Raw genomic sequence first — 21,511 nt, 5'->3', positions numbered from 1 at the left:
GTTAAATAAGTTAAATACTGATTCAGTGAGGATACCTGCCAAAACACTCGCTCGAAAAGGCAACATATTTATGCTTCAAAAAACCTTATGCCTCTGTGTCCGTGCAGCAGAAATGTGATGTTTAATTCATTTTTCTGCTATTACATTCACCTCATACCTTCACATGTCAGGCGTGTTGCACTAAACGTGTTTAAACCTGCTGTTAGAAACAGGTGACAGGCCTTCAGCGTAACAAGCAGAGAGAAGTTTATAGAGAGTCTCCTCACCGGACGGTCTGATCTTCCAACCATCCTGCTGCACAGCTGGCAAAGCCGTCATAGTACGCTGCCCACAGCTGGGCTGCTGTTGCAATCTCAGCAGAATTCTCCTGACAGGCCCTTTGAGCGTCTATAAATGATAGGGCGTAGCGATCGCTGGGGACCTGGTAGTGAAAGACCACACCTGGACGGACACAGAGAAGAGAGTATGTAGGAAAGTAGGAAAAGTCATTTCAGTTATGAAAACATAAAAACAGCCCCAGCCTCTGATCTACCACTAACACCTGGTCTTCAACCAATTTTGCATTTCCCAAAATCAATGTGAGCAAATTTCTATCCAAACCTTTAATTATGTGAATTAAATAGTCACTCAAGTGGAAATCTAGTTAGTAAAAGCAAAACATCACAATGAATTAAGGACTATGTTACATAAAGTAATGTAGAATGCTGTTAGCAATAGCAATTAGCTCCCAAACTTAAGTCATTAAGTAAGAAAACAAATGGATGATTTGGGTTTTTTTTTGTTTTTTTGCCTTGATACTCTTCCATCTGTCCACTGCATTTATCCACCAGTTGACATATTTCCGTTGGGGAGCTGCAGCACAGAACCTTTCTCACAGTGAAGTCCCTGTCACTGACTGTTGCACTCACCGGAGACCACCAGGGGCACCGTGTCTCTCTCATAGTCGTTGCCCATGACAATCTGACAGTGGTAAGTGCCTGAGTCGTTGGTGCGCAGACTTGAGATCTCCATGGTAGCGTTCAGAGGACTGGCAGTGTATCCTGGCAGCCTGACACGGCCGCTGAAAGCCTTATTCAGCTTGATTACATCACCTTTGGAACAGGAAAAAAAAACAAACTGTGTTCAGTAGAAGATTCCTCCAAATCATCGAGGTCGACAAGAAATGGAGAGGATGTCAGTCATCAAAAGTATTATTAATGTACTATTGCTAATATCAGATCCAACAGCTAGTACAGGGTTAGATTAGATTAGATTAGATTGGATTGGATTGGATTGGATTGGATTAGATTGGATTGGATTGGATTAGATTGGATTGATTTGGATTAGATTGGATTGAATTGGATTGGATTGGATTGGATTGGATTGGATTGGATTGGATTGGACTGGATTAGATTGGATTATATTAGATTAGGTTACATACATTTTGAGATTTGGAAGGTCCCTAAACTTAAATTCTATTTTGCCTGTTAAATTGAGATTCCAATAAAGGACCGATCTACTGATTTTAGTTTTTATGACACGGTGTTGTATTGTCTTGGTTGTTGTTCTGCTTTGGACTTTAAGGTTTTGTTAACCAGTTGTTCAGTGTAATTTTATTTTACAAATAAAAGAAAAATATTCACTCTCTTCCAGCTCAGCTTGGTTCCAGGCTGCTCATTTCTGCCTTTGCAGACATTAAATGCCCTGCTGTTTTCACAAGCTAGTGACAAACTTTATGTCTGCAATTTGTTGCGCACAGAAACAATAAACGGAGATATGCTCAAGCTATAAAGCACAAGGGCCCGAGGTACATTAATTCAATCTGTACCTCTTCACAACCTGGTTAAAATGTCTTCACTCAGACAGATTTTGAGGAAAGTCTGCAACTGTTTATCATTTTGAATCCAGTGGCTGCCATTGTCAGCATCTTCGCGTCTTCGTCCTGGATTTATTCTTTAATTACTCTGAGCTCAGCAGAACTGCAGCGCTGGGATTATATTATTGGAGAACATGCAGTTAGTTATGAGCACCACAGCTACAGCAGAGAACATAATACAGCGTTTAGGCCCAGAGTGTGATAATGACACAAGACTGTCGTACCTCTCGCCGAGAGCACAGTCTCCTCCTGAGGAGCGCCCTGTCCTCCTGCTGGCAGCCTGGTGCGAGTCCACAGGAGGTGAGGAGGCTCAGAGGAGGAGTTGGTCTGGAGGGTGAAGACACATGGGAGGACAGCTTTGCCCGCCAGTGTCTGCTGTACTGCAGGATGAGAGATCCTACGCATGTTCACTATGGAGGAGGCATCACCTGCAGAAAAACACCATGTGCAAACAGAACGTTCAAGAAATGTATAATTAAAAATGTCCAGAGGAAGGAAGCAGCAGAGTGAACAAAGGGCAGAAATCTGTTATTGTTATTCAGCACAGTTAATGCACAGTGAAAGAGCGGGAAAAACTTTTAATGAACATAAATAAGTCCAAAGGTCTGTTAGGGTAAATGCCATACGGTGCATTAAGCAGCAAAACCCTTCAGTGTCTCTGCTCTGGTGTCAGCTGCCTGTGGATTTATTACCCGAGTCTCACATTTTACACAAGGCTGAAGAAGATGTTTATTTTTCCAATATTTCAGAAGGCACCCAAACAAACACACCTTCACACCAGGGTCAGAAATTACCATGAAATTTCTTAATTTGCCCATTCAATTTTTATGACGGGAGATTTTGTTGCCCGAGCAAAACAAAAATAAATATAGGTAAAATAAAATGAAACGATAAATTAATAATGGATAAACGGGTAGGAAATTTGGGAAAGATAAATAATGCCTGTAATCGATACCCTCATCGCTAATGGTTACAGTTAGCTAAATAAAAAAGATATATTATTATAAGCTAGAGATGACCTGAAGGTTGCCAAAATAAAGACTGAACTTCTGAAAACTAGCAAAACTATGGCCACACCTTATGATTGTTAAAATGTAACATTTAAAATGATAAAAAAAGGCTAGATAAAAAAAAAAACAAGATATAAAAAGTTATGACATGTTCCAAAATAGTACTGGAAGCCATAAAAGCCATATATCTCACTGATTCAGTCACTGTTTTTTTTTCTCCTCTCAGAAGCATCAGCAAAATCTCACTTCTACAGCTTGAAATCAACATCCGTCGGCAACTACTCTGGTTGCCATGATGAACTGGTTCACTGTAACCATGACAACATGATCATCTACACAGACATCAGCGACTAACCAACCAGATCATCGAATCCTCAGTCTTATTATTCCACAAGCCTTAGGTAACATCAGAGTTGAAATTAAAATTTTTTATCAAAATGTATTTTCCCAACTTACAGAGATTTTATTTTTCTATTTTTTTGTATTTATTTGAGTGTAGAGTATATGGGGTTATGACACATTCCACACTATTAAAAAAAATCCAAATTTTTTTAATAAAAATGTAATTTATTTGCAGGTGTAATCAAGAGAGGAACTTCTGTCTGCCCCTGAGTAAATCATCTGAACACAGAAGAAAACACACCGGAGGAAACCTTCTGTCAACACAAGTCGTGCGGCTGTGGGTATTTTCTTCTCCCCTTTTTTTTCTCCCCTCCATTTAATTGCTTATTGTTAGTCAAATACACCAGTGAGTGGAAAACTAATATGAGACTAACAATTGAACCTGTGTTGGAAAAAAAACCTGTTAGGGGGCTTCACAATATTGCAAAAGGGGGAATTGAGTCCCCCAACAATATTTTCCATCTGCATTTATATTGGAAGTCGTCCACAAAGGTGAACCCCCAGCAGCAGCAGCAGCTCCCAGCAAATCAGATGTAATCAAACAACACATCACAAATAGCAGAGAAGCTAAGAACAACATGAAGACGAGGCAGAGAGGAGGGAAGAGGGGAGGGCGTGGAAGACACCGAACGGAGGGAGTGAGGATGACGAGCGTTTCCTGCAGTCTGGTGTTGACACATGACACAAAAGACAAAGTGGCTAAAAAGTGAGGCGGAGAGCTGGAGGTGACATGAAAGGACACTCCGTCATTAACAGATGTCATCTTTTAATCCTGTTACGTCTCCTCCACAGTCCACTCATCTGTTCACATTAGGGATAAATGGATCAATAAATCTGCACTCTCACAGCAGGGTCACAGAGCTTTAAAATATGGTTTGAGGGCATTTTGGAACATTTCCACGGCATCATTATCCATCTTCTGGGCAACTTCTTTTGGGCTGACTGTTTTCAAAAAATCACTTCTCAGACCTTTTGTGACATTAATATTATTTTAATTTCATGGTTTTTGTTTTCACATATTTCTGTATTTTAGCAGGTACTATTTAACATGAACTGTTTTTTGGGGTAGTTTTCTTGGTACTTTATAGATGTACATCTTCTTTCTGCTTTGCCCTCCACCTTAACTGTCCCTCTGATCTGCTCCATCCTGGTCTCTCCCAGTGAAAATCTCCACATCTCCTTCTCTCCCAGCTCCAGCTCACCTGCCTGTCTTTAAGACGGAGCCACGGTCTCCACCCCATGCTTCATAGCAGGTCTCACCACTATCTAACATAGCTTTCTTCTTACTTTGCTAACACACTACACCAGCCTCTCCGGTCCATTACCCTGGATGGGTCACCCTTGGTACTTGACCCCGTCCACCTCTACTAGGTGGACTCCATGGAGGCGTTTCTTTCCACTTACACACATGTTTTCTGTCTTGCTCCCGCTGACTGTCGTCTGCAAATATCAGGGTCCACGGAGACTCCTGACTGTATCAACTGTCACAGCAAACAGGGCTGACCCCTGATGTGACCCCTGATGTGACCCCTGACACAGACCCAACTACTTACCTATACTTAACCACCCACACATACTTCTCCACCACTCTTTACTGTCTCACCAGTTGCAGTACAGCTCCTCCTATTGGCTCTCCATCGTACAAACACATGCTTCCATTGTACTTTAGAGATAAATATTCATTATTAAAAACTTCAAAGCAGTTTTAGACTTTATAATGTCAAGCTAACAAATATCAAATTGTTGCCTCATGTATGTATTGATATAAAAAAATCACCTTGACCTTTGTGAAAAGAAATTCATTTTATGCATGAATGAAAAAACTTAATGAAGAGTGGAGTGACCCTTTGACCTTTGCTTTTATGTACTGAAAACATTACAAACATTCTCTCCTGCAGCACTGACTAACTGACTGTGGTTTATATTTTTTTAGACTTGGAAATAAAAGCTGCTGTTTCTAATGTTCCTGAAAGTAGAAAGTGCCAGAGCCACCAGCCGTGGTTCCACCTGCCAAGTATAAGGAAGGTAATTAAGGAGAGAAAGTATTCTTCAGTACAGGCGGTGAACAGGCTCAGTGTGCCACTGCAAACCTTTGATACGATCCACCAGAGACCTGCGACTCTGACATGTTTTTGTCTCTTTCTGTTCTGTAATTGTTGAGTTTCACGCATAATTGTACCAGAACAGATGGTCAACCGGAGTTCCACAAACAGGTTTGGAGGTGTTCCAGCTCAGTCCCCCTGTGCATGTCTGCAGACGTCCTCACTATGTCAGCCTTCACTTTCAACAGTCAAATTAGTTCACACCTGTCCTGTCCTCGGAGAGAATAATGTGGGAACTCTTTTAATCTCTCTCCTCGTCCAGCTGCTTCACTCCTTCTTCTCATTTGTCCTCTTTCTTGTCTCCTTGTCTGACATCATCCTCCCTCTTTGACTCAACTTCCTTTGACAGCTGTTTTCTTTATATCTGAAATTGCTAATTAGTGTCTGCAGCTCCTGGAGATGAAACGGCCGAAGAGAACAAAAAGTGGAATTTGGAAGACACACACAAAAAAAAAAAACTCACCTAAGTTCGAATAAAAGACCAGGATCAGAGCCAAGACGATGTGCCGCCCATCTTCACACGAAGCCAGCCCCATCCTGGACCTGCAGAGGGGGGAGAGATCAAGAGAGGGTGGGGGTCAACAAAGTTTTTTTTTATAAATCGTGCCTTTGACAAACCGAAAGCTTAGGGTCGACAACTGAAGAACAAACGCTTCCAGTCTCACACAGTCGTTTATTAAGACTTTGAAGCAGCCACGCTTCACTAACATGGACGAACAAATGCAGAGATTTCTATCTATCTTTTTATTCCCTCTTCTTCTTCTCTGCCATGGGAACGAATACTAATGCTTGTCTGTGTCCAATTGTTACTTCTGCTTTTAACAAACTACAAAGGAGGAAGCTTCATACAACAAAGGAATCGTGATGCCTCGAGGCTCACATATCAAAGAAGACAAGAAATCAGCCTCTACTGACCGTTGTACTAAACACCGTCACACTACGGCTGTGACGACAATATTCTAACCAATCGATGTAAGTGTGTAACTCGCTGATACCGATAACGCAGTACTGGTACTTCCCTAGTTTGTGTTTCAGTAATTGTGTAATGAAGTGGAAGGCAGTGTTATGTAGGCCATTGTTTCCCAAAGACTGGGTCGCGACCCTCAGGCGGGTCGCAAGAGGTTTTTTTGGGTCGTCTTGCATCATGTTTCTCAGGAGTTCACGGCCATTGCAACAGGTGTCTGAATCCAACCTCAAAATAGCTGCTGGTTTAAAAACTCCACCTGTGGTTGTGTTTAAAACTTGAGTAGTACTCATTGTTCAGATATCACTCGGTCAACAATTGAATATCCTCATTAATGTTCAATAATGGTCAAGTACACCTTTATTTTGTGATTTGTGAATAATATCTATTGACTTGGGTCGTGAAGGTTTGTGACTTGTTTATTTGTAGCATGGAAGTATGAGTGGTTTGGGTTTGGATTATTCTACATATGAGTTTCCTTTTTCTGTCACATCACAGCAGTTTGGTGTTTGTTTTTTTAATCTACTGAACAGATGAAGATCTGCTTGCTCCTTTTGGAGCCAGAAAAACAAAACAACAACTGCAGCTGTTTGGTTCGTTTGTCAAACTTTCTTGATGCCAATTAGACCATTGCAGCCATGCGACCGTGAAGCTAACAAAGCTGTCCTACTTGGTCAAAACAGGTGTAGAACAGACAACGTTCACACCTTAACCCTTTAGTAATTGATCTGACAATGATCAACGTTCCATTTCCGGTCTTAAAAATGATTCAACTGTATACTGTTAATTAGTTTTACTAAACTTTTTATAGTTTGTATATCCATTGGAGTATTCCATGTATATTTAATGCCAGTTGGTTCATAGTTCTTCACGTTTTCATCCAATTTTCCTTTTTTCTGTGTTTGACCTTGTTGAAGGTTTACAGATTGTTTTTTCGTTCGAAGCTGTTGATTCAATAATTAGATGAAACGAACACACTGTGGCCTCGGCAGTCATGAAGGAGACATGAGTAGCAAGTGCTTTTACCAGCACTGGTCCGTGGGTCAGTTAGTACCGGGCTGCACAGAAGGACTGCATAACTTACATTATTTTGGTTTTATTTATTATCTGATTCTGAACAATGTTTTATTTTGAAATATTACCAGATTCTCTCCGCCGCATCTGTCTATGACTCACACTTCATAGATGTGAAGATGCTTACCTTTGCAGTGATACGAGGATGCTGCTAATAAAATTGCATACACAGTGGCTTTTCATTAACAGTAGCCATCATGTTGATTAAATCAAAACAAATGCTTTTAGAATGGTGTCGTCAAAGTTGGATTCAGTGACCTACAGTGTAAACTGAACGGTCCAGTTCACAGGTGATGTGGGTTTGGAAGCTTCCCAAAGAAGAGTGGGTGAAATATTCCAGCCAGGATCTGCTGTGTTGACAAAAACCCACCTAAAAATGCACAGTACTGTAATGAACTTAATGAGGTGATAGATGTAGGGTGTCTATAGTTAATGTTCAGGATGTCTGGCCCATAAAAGGCATGCAAATGAATTTAAATCTGTTGTTGTCATTGTTTTACAAGAGAAAACAGCTGATGCTTGAACTGTTGACTGCACTTTAATAATCTCTGCTCTTCCACTCATTGGACGTGGGACTGTGAAGAAAGTACACATGGAAACCTGCATGACTGCAGCCAATACTGAGGTGATATCCATGCATCTGTGAGGAAACCTAAAGACTCAGACTCAGAATGCTGAACCTTGGCCAACATTCTCATTCAGCACTTTTACAGGCAGTGAGCGAACGCAGACCACTGTGTGACAGAGAGGCTGTGACTGTTGGCTGTTGGCAAGTGAGACAAAATGACTTTTGGACACATCCCTTTGTAGAGAATGGAGGACGCACAATTCTTCATGTTACATTCATTTGGCAGATGCTTTTGTCCACTTCCATTTTTCATCCAGGAACCACTCTACCATCTGAGCTTTTAACATTAATACTAATAGAGATGTCGAGAAGCCGCCGTTGACGTAGTTCAGATGATCTTAACCACGTCGGTCCAGAGAGCCAGCTGACCTGGGGTCAAGAAGAAAATCCAGTGAAAGCTCTGCTTCTTGTGCGTCCCTTCCTGCCGCACTACAAAGAAGGCGATTCTACCACAAATCAGAAAAGGAGCTGCTGACTTTGCCAGAGCTCTTGGCTCGTTGCCTGAAACTTCTCAGTTCACTGGAGGGACGTGTGAGAAGAAGCTTTATTGCACCAGACTGGTATGAAATGGAGATGAAGAGCAGCGTATGCTGTTTGAAGTAAACACAGCTTTGTTTTATACTGTGATGCAAATTCTTGGGGGTCTTAAAGCAAGAGCAAAGAATCTTTAAATTATTGATACGCATGTGGACACCAAATGGCTCTCAACGCCATTCTGAATATACAGGCATTACCAACAGAGAGGCAGTTCAAAGATACAACAACTTCTGAAAAAAACTGGACCGAGTTGTTTGTACTGTCTGGATTTCCATTACGCAAAACAAACAACCAACACGAGGAAGCAAATGTCCTCTGTGCGTTCACTGAGGAAACCGTACCTCATGCCAACAGCACCCCCCGGAGTTTGGTGAGTAGATTATGCAGCAACACCAACTCATTTTCTTATAAATCAGAAGAAAAAACTGAATCTCTGGCCTCGTTCGTCGATGCTCTTGACATAGTGTACGTAAAAAAAGTAAAGTAGAATTTAAATCGGGGGTGGCCGCACTTTGTTAGCTTTGGAGCTACTGTTCAAATGACCAGAACCAAGTCATCTACCTACATTGATGATATTGAACTGAATATACTTTATATATACATGATGTGTTGATTAAACAGCTGCTGCTGTATGGTTTATATTTTTGGTTTTTGCTCATGATCTACCAGCATTCCCTTTGAGATCTACTTATAAAATAAAACTCTCAGATAAAAACGACCTCGGTGACTTCTGCTGGAGATTACTGTCATTGAAGATCCAGTTGTTGCAGTGTGTGGTTGTCATTGGTGAGCGTGAAGGCCTCAAACTCAGATACAAGTGTTGGGCTCCTGCTGTGCCACACACTTCGATGCACCCCACCATAAAGGTGGGTTAGGACCCCATGATGGGCTGTGACAGATTGAGGTCGAGCCACGGGGCTCTGTGCATGTTGAGGGCCGGTGCCATGGGTTGATCTAGCTGGGTGGGTGACGGGAGATTTCTAAAGGGTTTAAAGGGGTCGTGACATCCAGGAGTTTGCCCAGCCTCGAGTTGGAAAGTGTTGTGTTTACGCAACGAGGCCTGGTGGGGGCCCCACCTATCTCACCGAGAGAGAGAAGTGAACGGAGTACAGACTGAGGACATCGCTATGGAGGCCGTATGACATGCAAACCATGTTTGCATAGACAGAGGCCATTCAAAGTTTAGCCCCAGGGGATTTTTACAACATACACTGCATCGGCCTCGGAGTCACAGCAGCTGCATACTAACCACTAACATCTTTTGTTAAAGAAAAGGCATCAGATGTTGTCAACGCCTCCCTCCAAAATGCCCCGCTCCACATTCACAGGCGCAGTTGTGTCTCGAGGAGAAAAGAGCCAGAGTCTCTAAAATGCTTCAGTGGACATCAATGTGGACGTCCATCCGACACATTTTCACCACGCTGTCTGAATAGGACGTATTCTGGACTCATTGTAGGAGCCAGCGGGCAGAGTGACAGAGATCCAAAGAAAGCTAACAGATGAGGCTGGCAGGCCTACATTATGGTCCAGGACTGAGCTGTCAATCTGTGCAAGCTGGAGTCGCAGCAGTGTCGCCAACCCAAATATGTCAACACAAATCTCATAAAGTTCTGCGTACAGAGCAAAGCAAAAAAAAGTACTTCATCAAAATATGAACATGGGATTTAAGGGGGTCGGAGATTTTGGTCATAACGTCCATAACTCTAATGTTGACTGATAAGCTAAGCTCACGGTACACTGCAGTGTTACAGGGACTATTAGGTCCCACATCCAATTAAGTGCAGAGAGCAACTCACTGAACGAAACCAACTAAAACACTAGAACCGACACACACACACACACACACTCACACACACTGTTAAATATTGGATTACTTCTTCTAAATCATTTACATTCTGCCAAGACAACAAATGAACTTTATATAAACAGGAGCAGAAGGAGTGTGAGCCTCTTCCAAACGTCCTTGTTGTTTTTAATGAAAACACTGTGTTCCCGCTACAAACACACAGGCAATTAAACTATTATTTCACTTCAGTGAAAACCAGCACAATATCCAGGAGCAATGTCCGTCCACTCCGGCAACCGTTGAAGTACGAGGAGCAATTTGGTAAAAAACAAATCAGCAAATGTCAGCAACGTAGTAGAAAATGGATGAACAAACACCCCAAACCTGGGTGTTGGGTGTTTAATTATATAGAAATACCAACTACCAAATACCAACCTGGGATGAGGAAATGCCAAAGAGTAAAAGCAGGTTTCAAACAGATCAGGAGCCTTGGACAAGTCTGAAAACAACTTGGAGTTTGGGATACATTTTGAAAATGCTTTGAAGAGTTGGTTTGAAAAACCTTGTAAAAGATGTTGGTCTTTTAGTTTGTCTTAAACATAAAGAGACTTTTTTTTACCAAATATATTGGTAAAAATTGTCTTAAACATAAAGAGACTTTTTTTACCAAATGTCTTCCTTGTTGTTTTCCTCTCTGTCCTTCCTCAGTGATGCCTGGACAGTACAGTTCTGACCAAGGCTTGTTTTTGTGTACATTAGGCTGTTAGCCAGAAGTAATTGTTTTTGATTGTACCTCTGATCCACTCCAAACACTAATGGCCGTTATTACACCAGATCACCACAGTATGGTGACGGACTTGGGTCTAAATATCTGTACGTCAAGTTTATTTTTGGTGTAAAGTTCTCCTCAGATATGAGCTGAAGCTGAGAAAAGTTCAGAGATTTTTGGGAATTTCAGTGCGATGTGTAAAATATCCTGTACTGGCTTGAGGGCGTGGGATAAATCTGGACTCTAGAGGTGGGCGCCGAAGCAGAATCAGTTTAAGTGCAAAGAGCCAGACCGTCAGTCTCCAGGGTTTTGGAGTAAAGACCTGAGGAGATGATTCCTCTCTTAACCTTTTTCTTTAATCACGACTCGTAAAACGATCACTTGGAGAGAGCAGTGTATGGTGAACAGCGGGATAAAAAAAATGAAGAAAAATCAGCAGAAGAGTGACGGACAAACTGGTGAGTGGAAGAACGAAGGCAATGCAAGGAAAGAGAGGTCAATTTATCATCGCCGTGACAACAATACACTTCCATGATGAAAGCTCTTCAGAGAAGCTGCAGCGTAGACTCCATTTTTAATTTTTTTTCCTTCCATTTGTTGTTTGCAGGGGCCAACAGCGGCAGCAGCCTCTCCAACACTGAGAGATGCAGGGCAGAAATTGAGAGTTCTTCTCACACGGAAGCAATTTGCATTAATGAATTGTAAAGATAGGGTAAAAAAAAAAGAAATCAGTGACAGTATGCTGCAGTTGAGATGTGGCGCCATAAAAGAGACATTAAACCAAAGTGCATGAACACTAATTGCTTAAGAAAAAAAAGAAACAGAGAGAAGGCACAGTGCGGGGGGAAAGAGGAGCAGGCTGAATCATTTATTCCCGCCCAGTGTACAAAGACACTGATAGCCTGTGTGTTCTGTGTAGCTGCGCGGTGACTAATCACGCTCAAAGCAGCTAATGACTCATGCAGCTCTGGCCTGGGCTTCAGATGGCAACCAAGAAAAGCGGCTGGCCGCTCCAATTCAAGATTACACACTCCATCCTCTCACACTGAAGCCATTGATCTGACTGGGCTCGGACACAGGCTGGGATTACTTACCGCGGCCTCCCAACACATTTCAAGGCTCAGTTGAAATTTGGCAAGATGTGTGCGCTGTAAAGCGGAGGCAAATGAGGTAATTTTCTGAGTGGGCCTTGGAGGACAAATTTACTAAGTTAGAGACAGTGAGTGATGTGGTCCTGGTGGAAAACTGTAAACGGGTTATATGTCCTGCATTGGCTATAACAGACCTCCAGTTAATTTCATTAATTATTCAGACTTGTAGGCAGGTGCCAATGAGGAAACATAAGCCTCTTTCACACAGATGAGAGATTGATCTCAAAGGCTGTCAATGCAGACAGAGGACAAATATTTGCATTATTTCTTCTGTTGAATTAGCATTAAGTGGTAAGCTAGTATCTTTAGTCTTCTGAAATTAATGTAAAGTGCCCAATATTTGACGTGTGAAGAGAAGATGAAAACGGGTGGGAGTGGTCCCAGGTCAGAGACGACTGTCCAATCTGCAATCCGCCAGCGGTGGAAGGACCATAATCTGAGAGCCACTAGATTGTGTTGTGATTTAAGATATTTTAAGACGAGGGTCTCTGGATTGTGTCACACCACCCTGAGAGCAGCTGTACTTTGTAAAGTGAGACAGGTGCTGTAATACTAACGGTGAAAACATGTCTCTCCAATGATTTGTTCATACACAGGAGGGATTGACAGCCATTCTAACATCCGTCTGTCTTCAGCCCTGCTGGAAAGACATTAATCTCCAGAGGAGAGTGAGGAGAACAGACCCTCAGCAGCTGATCATAAGTTTGTTCTTTTTCTCTCCATTTTCCCTCAGCAGCTGATCATAAGTTTGTTCATTTTCTCTCCACACCTCTTTATCATCAGCCTCTTTCTGGCACAGACGTGTGTGGCATATTCTGTTACGTATGTTCACTGTGCGTGAGCCAGCTTTCAAGTTGGACGAAGAAAATGAATTTAAGGAATATCTAATAGTTGGTCGTTGGTCAGTTTTTTTAATATAATGCCTTACGATGTTATAGAATGAGCTGACATATGACCTTTGTTTATTACAGTCAAATATTTTTGCAAAATATTTTGTTAGCTTTGAGCTATTTTTCAGCTTTGCATTACATTAATTAGTTAGTTATGTTTTATGAGTTAAAACTGGCATACTCCTTCCAAAATATTTAAGAGATACAGTATATTAATGTATATTTTTGCCAATTAAACCAAGGCATTTGTTGTGCACTCCATACATTTGTTATGGAGTGCATTAGTATGCCACCACAGTCTCACAGTAGAAGCAGCTGGCCCCTTGAATATTTATCAGAAACTCTTGCTCCCCTTGAAAACATTTTGGACAAACCCTAAATTTAATTATTTATAATTTTTTCATTTGGAGTATTATATATGCTTATGTGTAATGCACAAGTAAGAAGTTCACCATAAATTCTCTGCAGGAGTTGGTGTGAAGCAGCTACTCTGCCTTCCTCCTAATTTAAAGAGTCATTTTTATCCACACGGAGGAAAAACAATCACAACGCCGCCACTGTATAAATCTCTGCAGTAGACGTGGCAAACACAGGATCATTTACACGTCCGAGAGGCACGGAGCAGCGTTACGATTTAAGGCTTTGCTCCTGCAAACCTTGATGAAAGGGGCTGATTTCCTCTTCTCACTCGACTGTGTGACAACAGTGAGAACAGGAAACGGAAACGAGGAGCGATGAACTGTGTTGGGTGATAATTGCTGAGTTCAATTCATTCAAACTGCAAACTGATGTCCTTTGTACAGCAGCCCTGCTCCATGTGTACTTTCAAAGTATCAAAAACATAAACATATATTTGTACATCAGACACTGTGTCAGTAAAATCCTGGCCAATTTACTGCTGAAAATAGTTAAATGTTTACACGGGTGTTTGCTCAGATCAATATTGATGTGGCTAATGATTTTAGGATCAGAGGTCAAACATATGTATATATAGATTTGGAAAGTGTTCTGTTAAGTGGCCACAGGATCAGCTGTGTGCAAAAAAGGCCAGAGGTCAAAGGGCAAGGATCAGGGTTTGGAGCACGGCGACAAAGGCATTAAAGCATCCTGTGTGGAAAGGCAACGTTCATGTGAGGATAGCTAATCTATACACACACAGACACACACAGACAGTCTGCTCTCACTCTGGTATTGTTACAAAAATAATGCCTTCTCTCACCTTGACCCTAACCCTGGTTTCAACCACTGCACACTGTGCACATCTTTCTGTTCAGTTATGTGTTGACATATGTACAAAAATAATGACAGGCATTTGCTGTGGTATAAAGACATGGTTATATTCTCATATAATGAGTAGCATAGCTGCATTGAATCATTGTAGTGATCATTAAAATCAATGAAAAAGCAGAAAGGCCAAGACCAGCCCACAGCCACTCACAGTCAGTCAGCCCTGGGAGACTGTTGTTAGGTCAAGGTCCACAAGTCTGTAACACAGTCTTGAAACTAAAAAGAAATGAAATGACGGTTGAGGAGTTTGAATCAAAACAAGACGCAGATATGGTAGAACGTGTACATCGCTCCATACCTCACTGGAGGAAACTCAACATTCATGCCAGAGCAGCTCCGTCTCATCCTGTCCTGCTGTGTTCAAGCGCTGGCTCAGACATTATATTCATGAAGTGTATTTCTTCTATCCAACTGCAAATTGCTGGTTCCTGAAACTAAATGGTTTATCTATTCTTATGGGGTGAAAAAAAAAAAAAAAACGTTTGGAGGAATCCCAGGAACAGATTTATTCAACACAATAATGTTTGTGCCAGTACAATCAGAACCAGGGACCAGGGCATTTTAACTGCATTTATGTATATCACCCTGACCTATAAATCCATTACATCATATTAAGAACTTCTTAATATGACGGTGGTGAACCAGCATTTGTCAACCTAATAACAGACTGTTTAGATTAGACAACAGCATTTGTCATGCTTACAGCCTAAATAAGACAATATCCTCAGCCATATATAAAACCAGTTAATGCTAAATCCATCTTTGCCCTAAATACAATTTCCATCTTCATCTTCCTGAAGCAAAAAGTTATTTTCTGACACGTCATGGCTCCAATTAGGAACAGTAACAATAAAAAAAAGAAACACAGACACACTGTAGGACATCATCCAAGAAGTGTTCTCCTTAAAGATGTAATATTTCCATGTGAGTTATTGTTGTAATCTGAAGTGCACAGACTGCATCATCTCCAGCGCTGCCTGGAAGAGATTATTCCTAAGACAAACATTTGTGGGCTGGCAGGTGCCATTAAGGAGACCTCTGCTGGCCAAAGACAAAGAGAGGGACCCTTTCTCTTTGTGTGGGTGAGCTGTTCAGCTGTGGTCTCATCTACGCCTCTAATGATTGGTCTGGAGGGCTTTAGTCCCGCCCAGTCCAAACACTGAAGATGATTGATGATTGGTTTGATTGGCCCAATCCCTTTTAGGGGTTTGGGAGAAAGGCTCTGTGGAATATATTTAGGGGGAAAGGAAGAGAGACGGACACTGAGGCAGAAAATGGATTCACCGTTACATCGTTACTAATGCTGGAACCACAACACTGCCTACTGCTCTTTTCCCCTTCCCCAATTGTTGTTGTCGGCTCATTGGGCTCTGAAGTTTGAAAGAGAGAACTGTCCGGTGCTGAAACGGTGGACAGTTTTTGCTCCAGTCAGTGTGAAGTCATTGTTAGTCTAGAGCTCATTTCCCGCTCGTGGCTGTAAACTGACAACAGAAAGATCGTAAAACGTCAGCTTCAGTTTACAGTCGAGTTCACACTTGAATCTGCTGTTTATGAATCACAATTGGAACCTAATAAATCCACGGCCACAGCAAAAAACAAAAAAGGAAAAGAAATACTGTACTGGAGTGCACAGCAGCGAGGCCACATTTTCAGTGCAAACACAAGGCTGAGCCTCTGTCCTCGGTGGAGCTGAGCCTGGGCCTCCATAAGCAAGGAGCTGGTACTGATTTGCATTTATATAGTACCATTCTTTTAGCTATTAACACGGTGTGAGGGGGAATATGTCCTATAATCACCTAAATGACACATTAGAATGGGTTCTTTCATACCACAGGGACCAATACTAAACCCAGGGCTGAGAATTACCTTGGGCTTGTCCTGAAACTCCACTGACAGCCAGGCTTTTCAAACTAAATCATTTCAGTAAACTGGGGAGAAAGGAGCACAGTTGTGATCAGCAGGACTTAACTGACAACAGTGACTCATAACATTTACCAAAAATGGTTATTTTTATTTTGGGACTGACCACAGTGGCCGTTATGAAGACTGATTGATTAATCAAATAGTGAATAAAATATCACACACTGATGGAAAACAGGAGAGAGACAGAGACCCAAAGGTGCTGCGATGTCTCAAAAATGGATAAAGCACTTTTGGCTGTGCCCTTCTGCAGGGAGCAGATAATCCGCACGTGTGATCTGGCACAATTCCTTACACCGGATGCCCTTCCTGACACAACTCGGAGCCGTTATCCAGGCTTAGGACCAGATCTGGGAGGAAACAGACTGTAGTCTCCTGTGGCTGGGCACCAGGAGGAATCTGGGGTTAAGTGTACGGCGCACAGATACAACAGGCCACAACCGGAATCAAAACCCAGACCGTGTAGCTGCAAATGTCCTCAATGTATTATTGAATATTCCAAGAATTATTTAACGTGAATTATGCTAATATGCCTGCATATCCTTAAAGTGAAAAAACAAAACACCTCTATAGTTCACCCTTAGTCCCATGATTGTTGACCTGTGCTCAGTCAGGCTTTCAGGACCCAGACCAGGAAGAGAAAAGGAACGTTGGCCTTGATTGGCCAGAGAACTGACCGATCAGTTTGTTAAGTCTGACCATGTAATTCTAAACAGGCTCCATCCACAGCCCACCTCTGATGGCATGCAGCTCTAACACTCTGTAATCTAGGATGACGAAAATGTGTCCATAATGCACTGATGCATTTATGAGCGTTCCTGGCTAATGTGCGGTGCTGTCAGCAGAGTGTAATCTAGACGCCACTTCAAACGGCGGATATTCACACATTCTTCTTATTCTACTTCTGGCTGACACGTGGCGATGCTGCAGCCAGCTTCTGAGCAAGATCTGCCAACCAGCGACGGACAGCCCCAAATGTCATCATCCCACGCCATGTGTGGGCCAAATCAAATGTTTTTACGCAAGTGATACGGTCCAAATAATAGTCCACAAATATTTTGCCATTTGGACAGACTGTCTGTGATGGACACACGCAGCCAGAGACAGACATAGTTGACACAGAGAGGAGAGAGAGGGAGGAGAAAAGGTGTAGATGTAGTTCATTGTATATTTTGGAGATTTTTTCACCATCAAACAGACAGAGATTGCCGGCCTGATTTCTGCTTGTCTATTCTTTTAGTTTTTCCACTAATAATACCAAGGATTTAACAATACCGCTGCGGTAAGTGTGTTTGAAAAAAACCACGTAGGACTAGGAGCTGGAAAGAATCAAGAAGGCAGAATGTTAACACCAACAGGAGGAAACGTTGCTTCCACTGTACTGTACCTAGACTGGACCATTTATTTGGATTGACCAGTTGTTGCTGAGGAATGTTGGGAAAGAATTGGTGACCCTCTTAAAACGCAGGCTGTTCAGAGATTGGGTAGAAAAACACAGTGAGCTGCAGAACCTCTGTTCTACAAACAGACCTGTTTGTTCTTCCCAGCCCTCTGCCTAGAAAGACTGTCATCCTTACACACAGTGCTACACGAGCAGACAAGTGCATAAACACGTGTGGTTGAATATGTCATCTCAGACGCTAATGAAAAATGCATGCTGCAAACTTTCAGCCCCCCGCCTCCCCGCCCCCATCCTCGCTCCTCATCCTCCGAGCACTTCCACTTCTCAGTTATCTCACACACGACATTCTCTCCTTCCTCGGCTCCAGCCTGTTTCTAATGTGCGGCTGCCTTGTTAACCTTGTCCTGCTTTATGGCACTGACACACACAGCTGGTGGTGGATGCTCTAACAAGGCCAAAGAAGAAAAGACTTCAACTTCTTCCCCCAGACTGCTGTGGTGAATGGGAACAGAAACAGTGTTGGTGGAGGCTGCAGGCGGCGATGTCGTATTCTCACACAATACAGCTCGTTTGTCAGGTGACCCAAACTGTTGTTTTTGTCTCCACTCTCTTTGTACATGCCAGCCAGTGTTTACAGAGCAGACAGTTGACGACAACAGTCCTTTTTATCTGCATGACACTTTTTTGTGACAGTAGCAGGGCAGACAAAGGACGCTGTGGTGAACGGAATAAAAGTGTCAGCTTTAGAAGAAAACGTTGGTGAATGTCTACAAGGACCGTCGTTAGCAGGAAGTCAGAGACGACGCTGTATGCAGCGCTCAGGATATCATTCACATCTCAGGCTCAACGCAACACAGACTAATTGTGAGTGATTCATATATGAAGGCTATAGCTCCCCTTAAATGTCAAATGATATATGTTCCATTGTGGCATGTTGCATTGCACTTGTAAAAATATTTTAAGCATTTCCAAAGCACGGTGTAACTTGTTCCATTCAGCTACTGCATTCCTTCAGAATATTTTTAATGACCTCCTATCTATTCATATCATCAGCTCCAGACCTCCACAGCTCTATGTTTTCTAGCTGGAGTTCACCCAAAATGTCACGTCCAGGTGACAGCTCTGAGATAAAAATCTGATGTTGGCAGATATTCAAGCATGTTCCCGAGAGTGTCCTCATTTCCATAATAGATTTCCCAAACACCTGTTCAAGTGTTTAGACCTGCCTCTCCAATCACAGCCATCAGCAGAAAGCATCACCACAGCCCCTGACTGATTCTGGTTCCGTTCTTGCTCCATTGAAGGAGAACCTGGAAGAAGTGGCTGCTGTGTGTGAATCAGAGGACAAAGTTCCCAGGAAAATAAGACGAGATCAGCTGAGTTGTAAAGGACGCTGGGACAAGGTTACTTCTCAGGCTGATGATTTATGCATGTCCCTACATAGCTCAATATTAAAAGCTCTGACCTTGTGAATTATGAACGATATCCCAAACGGGGGATCATTTTGGTGGAGCTGGGCTGAGGAATGCAGTGATTGGACCACGGTGAATACTTTTGTTACTTTACATTTGACGCTTAAGGATTAAATTGTATGCATTTATTTATTTTTTTAATAAAGTGTGGTTTCATTAAGAAAGGCAGCAGCTGATTGGTTTCACCACTCGGTAACGTGAGATGTGACACACTGACCAAATGACCAACTGCATTTATGCAGCATGTATTAGATCGCATTGATTCTCTAGCTTTCATTCCTACCTTGTGTGACAGCGCGAGGAGCGTCCGAATGCTGCAATCCTTTGGAATGTGAGCGACAGCTCTGCGCTTCTGGCCAGGTGCGTTCCAAATTCCCAAAAGGACGGAGCGATGGCAAAACGAGGAGAGAAGAAAGAAGGGTGAAACAGCACTTTGCAGTGGAGACCCGAGTGTGTGTGTGTGAGAGAGAGAGACGGAGAGGGAGAGAGAGAGAGAGGGAGAGTCTGTGCGCGTGTGTGCGTCCTGGACTTCAACAGTCCTCGGGTTCAGTCAGCAGCAGCAGCAGCAGCAGCAGCCTCCTGTGCGCTGTTCATCCTCACACACTGTGGCATCGGAATAAATGCAAACGCACGCACAGCACAGCAAGGTGCTCCCTCCTCCTCCTCCTCCTCCTCTTCTTCTTCTTCTTCTTTCTCCTCCTCCTTCTTGTCCTTTCGTCTTCTCCTTCCTCTTTTTTCACCTCTTCCTCGCCAGCAGCAACGCCGAGAGAGAGAAGCAAAATCACTTTGAACAAAGAGGCAAGCGGTGACAGGCGGAATGATCCAGCGCCCCCATTCAGGGAGGAGGGGGTGCGTGTGTGAGGATGGAGGTGGTGTGGGTGGTGGTGGGTAACAGAGCAGAGGGGGAAACCTCAGAACCACACTGGTCTAGGTCAGACCACTACAGAACCAACTGGTGATGAGGACAGTTTAGTGAGAGGACCTGAGGAGAGATGTGGGGGATGTTAGCAGTAATCTGGTGTAACGTGAGGTCCATGTCAATCTGAATCACCACTTCAAGCCTTTTCTTTGCCTACAATGCATTTTTGCACATATTGACACCCTGTCCGTCTTGCCTACAATGCATTTTTGCACATATTTTCATTTATTTTTATATGATCTTTCCTGTCCGTATCTACTGAGATCATTATGACTATTTTGTTATTATTTATTCTTCTTCTGACAGCTTGGTCACTACACTCCAGGACAGGACAGGGGTCATCAACCTTTTTGAAACCGAGAACGACTTCAAGGGCACTTAGTAATACGAAGAGCTACTTGTCTGATACAGACTTCCCAAACAATGTAATAATAATGAGTTCTGGGACATACAATAGTAGACACTCTTCTTACCATCGTCACTGCGCCCATTTGAATATCACTGCAAGTGGAACTGATTCCAAAAGCAGAGTAACCCTCTTGTTGACTAGTTTCATTTTTAGAACCCACCCCACAGGCACCTTAGGAGGTCCATGGTTCCTACCAGATGCCCCCGGGCACCACGTTGGTGACCCCTGATCTAGGACTAACATCACTGATGACAAGCACTCGTCACAGCAGTTACTGTTATTTTCGCAGGATGGTAAAAGGCATTTGTTGTCAGGGTTTAGTTTTCATCTGCAGCGTTGTATTACCAATAAGGTTCTCCAGCTGTATTAGATCATACCACCTTACTTATTCATAAAGACAGCTGCTGCACACCTCTACCAACAGAGCTCTATGTAAAACCGAGCACATCTTCAGGAGACTCTGGAAAATATTCCCAAGAATTTATACCCAAAGTTTGACACGATGGCCATTTAATTAAATTGATTGCATAACTGGGCTGTGAAGGTGTTTTTCAGTCTCTACTCTGGCATCAGCAACATGTTCTTAGCACTGAGAACTGCTGCTCTACGGATATTTTCCTTTTCTTGGACGATTCCCTGAAAACACTGAGAGGTAATTCTGCAGAGAAATTCTGAGAGGTCAACAGATTCTGAGCCACTCTGACCAGCCCGCCTGGCACCAACCAGCCCTGTACGTCACACTGCTTGTTTACATTCACGCGGTCAGTTTGAACACATTGTTTTGATCATGTCTACATGCATTAATCCATACAGTATAATTGGCTGAGTCGCTCATAGTGGTCAGTGAGTTTGATTTCCTCCAGATCCAAAATCCACATCACACTGCATGGTGATGATGCTGAGCAACTGCTGCTGCTGCTGCTGCTGCTGCTGC

General features: G+C 42.7%; 1 protein-coding gene across 1 annotated transcript in view; it reads right to left on the bottom strand.

Annotated features, from left to right (window-relative positions):
• LOC103395964 (neurocan core protein-like) overlaps nt 1–20,075 on the bottom strand; it is a 45,098-nt gene extending 25,023 nt beyond the window's left edge. Inside the window, exons 1-5 of the mRNA XM_008333838.3 lie at nt 19,533–20,075; nt 5,833–5,912; nt 2,080–2,283; nt 909–1,091; nt 267–441 (exon numbers count right to left, since the gene is read on the bottom strand). Coding sequence (XP_008332060.1) covers nt 267–441; nt 909–1,091; nt 2,080–2,283; nt 5,833–5,905 — 635 coding nt within the window. The 5' untranslated portion in view covers nt 5,906–5,912; nt 19,533–20,075. The remainder of the gene's footprint in view (nt 1–266; nt 442–908; nt 1,092–2,079; nt 2,284–5,832; nt 5,913–19,532) is intronic.
• Between the last annotated feature and the right edge of the window lie 1,436 nt (nt 20,076–21,511).

The sequence above is a fragment of the Cynoglossus semilaevis genome, chromosome 20, assembly GCF_000523025.1.
Source record: "Cynoglossus semilaevis isolate Cse_v1.0 chromosome 20, Cse_v1.0, whole genome shotgun sequence".
NCBI lineage: Eukaryota > Metazoa > Chordata > Actinopteri > Pleuronectiformes > Cynoglossidae > Cynoglossus > Cynoglossus semilaevis.
This window is presented reverse-complemented; position numbering and strand designations above follow the sequence as displayed.